This window comes from Talpa europaea (genome assembly GCF_964194135.1).
Source record: "Talpa europaea genome assembly, chromosome: 1".
NCBI lineage: Eukaryota > Metazoa > Chordata > Mammalia > Eulipotyphla > Talpidae > Talpa > Talpa europaea.
In genome coordinates this window covers 136,165,868-136,176,652 of record NC_140073.1, presented here as the reverse complement: position 1 = coordinate 136,176,652, position 10,785 = coordinate 136,165,868, and the positions used below count along the sequence as shown (strand labels likewise).

General features: G+C 52.0%; 1 protein-coding gene across 1 annotated transcript; it reads left to right on the top strand.

The window, feature by feature from the left end:
* Positions 1 to 3,883: 3,883 nt before the first annotated feature.
* Positions 3,884 to 5,671, top strand: FZD5 (frizzled class receptor 5; the record flags this gene model as incomplete). Its single annotated transcript, XM_084250480.1, has 1 exon — positions 3,884 to 5,671. The coding sequence occupies exon 1, from the start codon at positions 3,911 to 3,913 to the stop codon at positions 5,669 to 5,671; it is 1,761 nt and encodes a 586-aa protein (XP_084106606.1). The 5' UTR covers positions 3,884 to 3,910.
* Between the last annotated feature and the right edge of the window lie 5,114 nt (positions 5,672 to 10,785).

The window sequence follows — 10,785 nt, the reverse complement described above, 5'->3', positions numbered from 1 at the left end:
ACAAATCTAGTAAGATATAAAATATTGTAACTATTCTCTAATGCAAAATTCAAAACCAACACTGCAAAACTTTGGAACATCACATACTCACTAGATAGAATGTTTAGTATTATCCTCAGTATTCTGTCCATGTCTTGAATAACTTAAGTTGAACTTCATGACTTTTACTTTGTAAAAATATGTTTAATAAAGCACACGTGTTCTCAACTCAGAAAGTTGATTTTTCATGAAAGGATGGATGGATGGATGGACGGATGGATAAATAGAAAAGAATGCCTGGCAAAAATCTTGGTGCTTAAAAGCTGCATCTGAACATAATTGAGTGTTATTAATTTCTTGAATAATAAATTATGACTCAAGAGAACATTTTCATTTCATTTCAATCATTTTCATGGACAAAATAAATAAATAACTTCAGGCACGTCATTGTGGTGCCAGTTTCATCTGACTGTCATACTATCATGAGGGTTAAATTAGCTAAGGTAAATGAATTATTTAGTGCCCTGCCTAATAGAGGCTAAACAGTCAGCATATTTTAAACTGCCTTCAAATTGAAGTAACAGATTTTTTTTAAAGAAAAAAAAAAGCAAAAATTCAATGATATGAAAAGCTACACAATATAAAACAGGTCTGTTCTGGCAGAGTTCTGCTGGCACTACTACTATTACTAAAGGTCTCCAAGCAAAAATAACATTTTGCTATTGATTAAGGAATTTACAAACCAGCAGATAACATCATTTGAGTCAGAACCAAGTGAAAAAAAAAAAAACAAATATTCTGGCCAAATTCCAATGTGAGTGATGAACGTTCTCCAACTTCAAATACTTTTTATCATTAGCTACCACTTGTCCAGCCCCAGTGATACTCACGCCTTGTAAAGGGCACCCAGTGAAACTGCCCTCCCTTGGCAAGTTCGCAGGGTGCACATACTTTCAGCTGAGGGCTTCCCTTTCTTTTTGACGGTGATTCCATAGCTTTTCAACTCCCACTACTTTCAACCCTGGGATGTTTGCCGACCCAGAGTGCCAAGTATTTCAAAAAAACAAAAGAGATAACATAGGAACACCTGTAGCATTCCAGGGGATGGAAAATGTACATTTTAACCTTTTATTAATAGTTCTGATTTTTGTAAAGCGATTGATATATGTGTCTCTTTTAACTTTGAGGTTTGGGATGAATACACACATTCTGCATATTTCCAACAAGGCATTGTTGATAAGCGGGAGGGAGAGGGCTGTTCTGCAATTTAGTCTCCCAGCCTCCACAAATGGGATCCAAGACTGAGGACAATGAGCACGGTCTATCCCAGTCCTCAGTGCAGTCCTGAGCCCTTAAAGTCTCCAGGCCCTCCGGCCTTTTTTTTTCGCCTTCTTCCCAGTGGAAGGAAGGGGGGTGGGGGAGGAGCAGGAAACAATTCAAACCCTCTTTGTGAGCGTGTGAATGAACTTCAAGTATGCCAAACACCTCAGTCTTCCAACCTAATTAGAACATGTAAAAAAAAGAGGCATTTTTAAGACATTTAACACTTGCAGCAGAATAACCCATTCAGAGAGCGCCACTGTGTGCCCTGCAATCCGGGCGCCCATTAAGTCTCGCTGCGGGCCCCGGCTGCTCAGTGCGCCCCAGGTCCCCAGAGGCGCGCGGGGTGCGCACCTAGGCTGCCTGCAGGGCAAGGGAGTGAGTGGGGGGACCTCCACGCCCTGCACATCACTCAGCGGGGAGTCTGTGCTGCCTCCCTCTGCGGGCGACTTCAGAACTGCCTGAGATTTTATATCTGGACTGATAAAGGACTGACATCTCTCGAGCCTTCCCAAAACAGAAAAGCACGTTCTTGTCACAAAATACTTTGGTTAAATGACAAAATAAAGGTTGAAGCCTGGGAGATCACGGTGGTATATGGGGGCGGCGGTGGGGGTGGGGTGGGGTGAGCGGGGAGTTGGAACGTTCAAAACTGTGCAAGCCGCAGCCCAACTACCTGGGTCCCACTCTTGGGTTTGCCACCGAGCACCTACAGTGTGCCAGGCGCTTGGAACAGGGCGGGGCACAAGCCTCCCCCGAGTCTTGGCTTTCTCGGGAAGCCTGGCCGCCTCGGTCAAGACTCCTAGCGCTCGCCTTCTTCGCGTGCAAGGAGTACCTCCTTCAGAGAACTGCTCTAAGAAGTGGAGCCCTTCTAAGAGGATGTCAGCGGCCGGGGCGCCGGCCGGCACACAGTAGGGACTCAGGACTTTCTTGCTCTTCTCTGAACGTGAACTCACCCGGTATGAGGACAGCGCAGAGAGGAGACAGGTGCCACGGTTAAGAACGATTCTTTGCGCAGTCCCTTTAAACAAGCGCCGGGCTCTGCAGGGACGCGTAACTGCAGAGAGGAGACCCGGTGCGCCCTGGGCGCACAGGTTCCTGCGCTAGCGCATCCCGGGGAGGCGCGCCCCGGCGGCCGGCGCCGGCGGGGAGCTCGGGCGGGACTCGCCGCCAGGCTTTCCCGCTCCAGGTCTCGAGCAGGCTGATTAGCATTCGCCCCGCCCCCGCGGCTTCCCGGCCGGCGATTGGCCCGCGCGCCTCGGCTGCCCGCTCCGGGCGGGGCCGGGGGCGCGGGGGGAGCGGCCGGGGCCGCGGGGCAGTGGGCGGGGCGGCGCGGGGAGCGCGGCGAGGCGGCCACCAACCGAGCCCCGGCGCGAGGGGGCGGGGCCGGGGCGGGGCCTCCTGGCGGGCATTAGAGGCAGGTGACCCGGGCGGGGCGGGAGAGGCCAGTCGGCCCGCGGCCGTGACTCTCGCCGCCCCCGCCGTCGCCGCGCGTCGCTGGGCGCCCGCCGGAGGTGGGCGAGAGGGTGCGAGCGCGCGGGGGAGGAGCCGAGGCGGGCGCGTCCCGGGAGCGTCGCCACCGCCCCCAGGAGTGCGCTGGAGCGCGGAGCCCCCTGCAGGGGAGGAGGCGAGCGGCGGGCCGGACGCGGCGGCGGGCGCGCACCATGCAGTCCCCGCGGGGCCGGCGCCGGCTGCTCGCGGGGCTGTGAGGCGGCGGGTCCCCGAGCCCCGGCGCGCCGCCCTCCCCTCGCCCAGGTGGTGCCGGCGCCCTGCCCTTCGTCCTGCGCCCGGACCGTGGAGGAGCGCACGGCCTGCCCCTGCCCCTGCCCCTGCCCTGCCCCGCCCGGATCATGCCGGGGGCCCCGGAGGAGGCGAGCGCGAGGGGCCGGCCTGCGGCGATCGGGAGGCGCCCCCCTCTCTGAGACGCCCCCACCTGCTGCCATGCGCCGCCGCCTCGAGTGCCCAGCCTGTCGCCAAACTTTCCGGGTGTCAGCCCGGCGTCGGGCGCATTTCTGAGCCGAGCGTCCCGGGGACGGAGAACTCAGCTGGCTGCGGGCGATCGGCTGCTCCCCGGAGCCGCGGAGGTGAGAGCCAACGCCTTCCCTCTTCTCCCCATTCTTCCCCTGGCCCCCCTGCCTTTTTCCGGGGGCCTGAGCGCTCCGACGCCAGGGTACAGCCCGGAGGGCCCAGCGGAAAGGGAGGCGGGGCGAGGGGGCAGTGGGGAGCCGGTAGTTTTGGTTCCAGGAGTGGGGGCGGGGGGCGGAGGGAGAGAGGTTCACTTACAGATTTGGAGACCGCTCGCGGGGCCCGCGCCGTGGCCGGCCCTCGCGTCGGGAGTGGCTGCAACCTTCTTCCCCACCTTCTTTTTTTAGGGAGTACTTTTCCCTGGAAGCGGAGCCCCGGCGGTCCCTCTCCAGCCCCGCGGGGCGAAGAGCCGAGCGCTGCCGCAACAGTTGCTCTTTGGACGGGTCTCTGGAAGAGAAAAAGAAACCAACAGGTTGCCAGCCCGGGCGCCACTCGCGAGTCCGCGGAGAGGGACGCCCCGGCCCCGGGTTCCCCGGCCTGCGCCGGCCCCGCGCGGGCGGCGGGGGGCGCGGGGAGGGAGGGGGCTATGGCTCGGCCTGACCCGTGCGCGCCGCCCTCGCTGCTGCTGCTGCTCCTGGCGCAGCTGGCGGGCCGGGCGGCGGCCGCCTCCAAGGCCCCGGTGTGCCAGGAGATCACGGTGCCCATGTGCCGCGGCATCGGCTACAACCTGACGCACATGCCCAACCAGTTCAACCATGACACGCAGGACGAGGCGGGCCTGGAGGTGCACCAGTTCTGGCCGCTGGTGGAGATCCACTGCTCGCCGGACCTGCGCTTCTTCCTGTGTTCCATGTACACGCCCATCTGCCTGCCGGACTACCACAAGCCGCTGCCGCCCTGCCGCTCGGTGTGCGAGCGCGCCAAAGCCGGCTGCTCGCCGCTCATGCGCCAGTACGGCTTCGCCTGGCCCGAGCGCATGAGCTGCGACCGCCTCCCGGTGCTGGGCCGCGACGCCGAGATCCTGTGCATGGATTACAACCACAGCGAGGCCACCACGGCGCCCCCCAGGCCCGTCCCGGCCAAGCCCACCCTCCCGGGCCCAGCCGGGGTGCCGGCTCCGGGGAGCGAGTGCGCCGCGGGGGGACCTTCGGTGTGCAAGTGCCGAGAGCCTTTCGTGCCCATCCTGAAGGAGTCGCACCCGCTGTACAACAAGGTGCGGACGGGCCAGGTGCCCAACTGCGCGGTGCCCTGCTACCAGCCGTCCTTCAGCCCCGACGAGCGCACGTTCGCCACCTTCTGGATCGGCCTGTGGTCGGTGCTGTGCTTTATCTCCACCTCCACCACGGTGGCCACCTTCCTCATAGACATGGAGCGCTTCCGCTACCCCGAGCGCCCCATCATCTTCCTGTCGGCCTGCTACCTGTGCGTGTCCCTGGGCTTTCTGGTGCGCCTGGTCGTGGGCCACGCCAGCGTCGCCTGCAGCCGCGAGCACAGCCACATCCACTACGAGACGACGGGCCCTGCGCTGTGCACGGTGGTCTTCTTGCTCGTCTACTTCTTCGGCATGGCCAGCTCCATCTGGTGGGTCATCCTGTCGCTCACCTGGTTCCTGGCGGCGGGCATGAAGTGGGGCAACGAGGCCATCGCGGGCTACGCGCAGTACTTCCACCTGGCCGCGTGGCTCATCCCCAGCGTCAAGTCCATCACGGCGCTGGCCCTGAGCTCCGTGGACGGGGATCCGGTGGCCGGCATCTGCTACGTGGGCAACCAGAACCTGAACTCGCTGCGCGGCTTCGTGCTGGGCCCGCTGGTGCTCTACCTGCTGGTGGGCACGCTCTTCCTCCTGGCGGGCTTCGTGTCGCTCTTTCGCATCCGCAGCGTGATCAAGCAGGGCGGCACGAAGACGGACAAGCTGGAGAAGCTCATGATCCGCATCGGCATCTTCACGCTGCTCTACACCGTGCCCGCCAGCATCGTGGTGGCCTGCTACCTGTACGAGCAGCACTACCGCGAGAGCTGGGAGGCCGCGCTCACCTGCGCCTGCCCGGGCCCCGACGCCGGCCAGCCGCGCGCCAAGCCCGAGTACTGGGTGCTCATGCTCAAGTACTTCATGTGCCTCGTGGTGGGCATCACTTCGGGCGTCTGGATCTGGTCTGGCAAGACGGTGGAGTCGTGGCGGCGCTTCACCAGCCGCTGCTGCTGCCGCCCGCGACGGGGCCACAAGAGCGGGGGCGCCACGGCCGCGGGGGACTATGCCGAGGCGAGCGCCGCGCTGACGGGCAGGACCGGGCCCCCGGGCCCCGCCGCCGCCGCCTACCACAAGCAGGTGTCCCTGTCGCACGTGTAGCAGGCAGGCAGGCCGCAGCCCAGGGGGCCCGGCCGGCAGAGGGAGGGCGCTGAGTAGCAGCTGGCTCGGGTCACCTCCATTTACCTGCAGTGGTGCTGACGCCCCCTCCTCGGGAACTTGAGGAGGGGAGAGGGGCAGATTCAAGGGACCCCCCCCAACCCTGTCCCAGGACTTCTCAAAGGGGCCCAGCTCTCGAGTATTCTATTTTGCGTTTCTTACTGCCTTCTTTGGGGGGGTGGGGGGGACTGTTTTTAATTTATATGCATTTCCCCCTAATTTTTAACTGTTGCATTTTGGCAACGAAATTTACCTTTGCTTTGGTACTTTACAGTCCTAATGTTGGCATTATAATGAAGTTCCACTTGGTTCAGGTTTCTTTGAACTGTGTGGTCTAATTTGGGAAAATATATTTCCTGTACTCGTGTCTTTAAAGAAAAATGTGAACAGTGAACGTTTGGGTTGCTGTGACTGGGAAGTTGTCCCGTGTGCTTTTTCAGCTTGTTTCACCTTCCACTGCTTAAAGTATCCAAGATATTTTAAGGTGAGCTGCTCCACCTGTTCATAGTTAGGAGAAGAATATAAGTTAGGGGAAACCCCAGATCATCCCAAGGCGGGGGAGGGAGCATAATGTGGGTAGGGCCTCCTACAAGTAGCAAGATTAAGGAGGCTTTAGGGATTTTTGTGTTCATCCTAGCTTTCTTTCGGGAGTTTGGACCCCTCTTCCCCATCCCCCACCCCAACTTGTAATCATTACTAACAGCTCAGGCCATTGTGTCTTGAATAAGTTAGAGGTAGCATTATAGTATAAATATTTGAAATAGTTGAGAAACTAAGGGATGGTGATTTGGTTGAGCTTGAATTCTAGACCGTTAAGATGGCAAGTTTATGCCAAAGAAGTAGTTCTTAATAAGCTTCAGTGACCCCAATTTTTAAAAAAGAAACTTGTTAGAATTTTGGTAAAAGTAAACCCACTCCCTTCTGGAAGCATTGAGTGACAGCTGCTAAAAGGGGGAATCTTTCTAGAGTTAGGGACTAAAATGGATATACCTCCAGTAATTAAGTAAATTTCCAACACTTCTCTTATCTGCTCCACCCCCTTCCTACCTCCTTTATCATGTTAAACAGTCTTTTTTGCTTTTCTTACTCCTCCCCTCCTGGAGAGCAGTGATTAGAAACCACACCCACCCTTGAATGAGGTGCTTGAACTGGGGGAGGGAGGCTGGCTACCTGTGAACAAACATTGCAGCAATGAGGGAAAATAAGTGTCCATGGACTTTGGACTATTTTACAGCCAGATATTCCAAAAGCAGCAAGATAACTGCTCTTTGCATTCTCTAAAAACAAATGAACCCCCTAACACATTTGCACAACCTTTTAATACAGGGATCAGTCTACTGCTGCAGCAGCAGAAGGCTGTTCACCCACCCCCACCTTCATCTATTTTTCTTTTCCTCCTTTACTGACAATCTAGTGGTGAGTGTGATGAGTGTGAGCACACACACACACTCACACTGCTGTTAGAGAATGCTATTTGCTTTCCTAATCTGTTTAATCATTCCTTCATTCATATAAGAAAACCCATATATTGATGAACATACACACACACAGAGGTTTCTTTACTATTAGAAAGTTCTGTTTGCTTTTCCTAATCTGTTTAACCATTCATTCATGAAGAGTGTGAGGCCATTACTGGGGAAAGGGGTGACTGTGCATTGACCAGTAAAACACCAATGACCAAAACTGAGAGGGGACTATATTTAGGAAGCTAAAAAATGGCAACAGCAATTGAAATTTAAGAAGGCCTCCCTAGGAGAGCAAGTCTAGGCATTTGCACTTCATTGATACCGAAGTTGAAAAACAGATTAAAGCCCAGGTCAATTTTTTACTTCATGGATAGTAAGTAAATAAATGCATTCTGAACTTGCTGGATACTTGCTGGTTGGGGAGCTGCCTGGTACTACACTCTCTAAAACTGTTCATGTGAAAATGCACTGCTCTTACACACTCATCTTCTGAATCAACATTAAAATCTCAGTGGATTCCACAAAAGCTAGTACACATAGCTGTAGATCTTTTTGCACAGCTCATTACTCTTGAGAAGCTTCTTACAACCTTGAACTAGATCCCTGTCTAAAGGCCATTTCCTCTTGTATTTTTCAAATGAGGACCTTTCCTGATCACCTTGACCTCTTCCTCCACTTAGTATGTCTGCCCAGAAAATACAAGGAGTGTTTTGCCACCTTCAGTCATCGTGCCTAAATTGGAAGACTAATTTATCTAAATGTTATAGATGAAGTGAATCAAAGTGATTGGATTCATTTTCAAAAGATATTTTTTTCATTTTTTTTAACATGACACACCTAAAAATAATTTACTTTAAAAATTACAAAATTAAGACAGGATACGAAGCCAAGGAGAGGCAAAATAGGTCAAGTTTTCTGGGATCTAGCTCATAACCAACTTTTAGGGTCACCTCTTTGTTTTCAGTCTCTTGGTCTCACCCTTGCTCTCCTTTTCCCTTCTTCAACAATAAAGCCCACCTGCTTCCCTAACTTACTAGTATCAACCACTTACTAGTATCAACTTACTAGTATAACTTACTAGTATCAACCACCCCAGCCCCTACCCAGGGTGAATAGTGGGATGTTTAGGGTCACCCCCCTATTTCCATGCCACACACAGTTTTCTCAGTTTGCATTTTATTATGCAATTATAGAAAGGTTGTGGGGTGGCTCAGCAACATCACAGCTAGCCTTGTGAAGCTGGAGAGGATTCTGGGCTCAGTGTCTAGTCTGGCGGGCAGATTCCTGGCTGGCTCTTTCACGGTTCGGTTTAAGCAATGATAAGGGGGTGAAGATTTAGTTAGAAGGTTGTCAAAAGGAACTCATGTGACCTCAAGTGATCACTTGATCAGGCTTTAGGAAGTCTTTTTTTTTATATGTTTTCCCTCCACACATTTTGAATTGTCTAAATGTGCTGAAAATCATTTTTCTTGGTGCCTTATTGGTTTATCCTTGTAAACCTTTGTCATATTTTCACGTGACCGTTTCCAGTGACAGGCCTCTGTGTGTGTGTGTGTGTTGTGTGTAATTGTGCGCATGTACAAGCTTAAATAATGTGCCGACAGCACTGTTTCAAAGTTGGTATTCATTAGGCTGTTTCCTCCTGGGCCAGGGCTGCACTAATCCTGACACCGGCTGCCGGGAGGAAACCTCATGGATCCCACACCGAACCTTAATAACAGCATCCGTGACCTGCACTCTCAAGTACAGAATGGGAACCCCAGAGCTAGGAAATGTAGTTGTATATTTTAATGAACTGCTACCCTGCTAAAGAGGCTTCTTTCACTTTTGTGCTCTTACAGAAAGACCAAGGGGGGTAAAAGGGACAAAGCTTTGAATAACTGCTTTCTAACACCAAATGTGGCAAACAGGACAGGACATCACAAACCCAGGCAGGTGTGAGGTGCAGTGGCTGAGAATTGCCTGCTCCCCCTCTATGGCCTTTCTTGCTTCCACAGTCCAATCAAGTGATCCTGGGAAAGAAATATGCCTGGGTTGGGGAGGGCGGTTCTGAAAGAAAAGGCTACCAAGACATTAAAGCAGGGTGAAGGGGAGGCAAGATGCAAGCAAGTAACCCGACTCACATTTCTCAAAAGCTGCTAGCAGCTTGATGACAATTACAGGATTTATTTCAGCCAGGACAATGTCTGTGGTACATCATTTTAAGACACTATTCATGTTGTTACAAACTGTATGTACAGTGTGTATGTGTTGTTGGTATGTATATACATAATATATATTATATATATATGAGAGATTTAGTGACTTTTGATACGGGTTTGGTGAATTTATTACTGAGCCAAATGAGGCACATACCGAGTCAGTAGTTTGAGTCCAGGGCATTCAGTACTTTTCATGATTTCCACATATGTATAGTGCCTAGCCAGGGCAGTATCCTCACTGTCGTGTTAAATTCAGAACTCACAAACCAGAGCCGGTGATATTTTACTTGTAGACAATCAACTTGAATCTATAAATTATTACTGGCAGATCATTACAATTCTGAATCCATAACACTAACAAAGGGAACCCCAGAGCATCTTGATAAGTTTTTGGTTTGGTTTTGTTCCTGGAAGTAAGTAGAACAGCAATTGTCTGTGGTTATGTTAGTCTCCAGATACTTAATTTGCTGACCTTATTTCAGAAAAAATTTGTATGTATTATATTTGTGGGAAGGTAAAATAATGGTTTGAGATTTTTATTAAATATGAAGAGTAGTTATTTATGAAAAACAAAGAAATGTCTATTTTTGTTTCTTTGTTCCCAATTAATGTAGATAAATTTTAAAGTGCATTAAAGCAATGGTAAAGAAAAAAAAAGATGCTGTACAAGTGTTTTTCTCCTCATGCTTTTATGGAGAGACTCCTTTCGAAGTGTATCTGAGGAGATTCGTGGATTCTAACTTCATAATCAGGTTCTCAGATGTACTTAAAATACAAGTGGCAACATTTTTATTAATAAGAAAGTAATACAAATTCCAATCATCAGAACTAATGAAAACGACTTACTTGAATCTACTGTATGGGCTTCTGCTGACCCTGTGGTCGTTTCATGACTCACTGGAAGAAATGAAGGCAAACCCGCGGGGTGGACGTTGCCGGAGACCGTGTTCCATTTTACCAGCTTTCTGCCTATAATCTCTACAGAACTGTTTGAATAGCGGTGGTGCTATTCTGTGTGTGTGGTTGGGGGCAGGAACTCCCAAAACTGCCTCACTCAGCATAGATACACAAGTGGTATTAAGCTTTAGCTACAAGTCAGGGAACCCAAAGGAGAGGTATAGACAGGTCTGGAGTTGGCACTTCCAAGGTAACCTGGACAGATGCTTAGCAACCTGCGGTGGTCTCATCAGTACTTTCTAGAGGCCGCTGTTTTGATGAAATGCAGATTAGCCACCCGTCTCCCAGCCATCACCTGTTAATACCCAGCGTCAGCGTTCTCCAGCAATGCTGAGGCACAAGTACATGGGAAAAGATGGGGCCTGAGGAGGTTAAAATGTTTGGAGAAAATAAGACAAACCTAGTAAGAGGATATCAATCTGTAATTTAATAT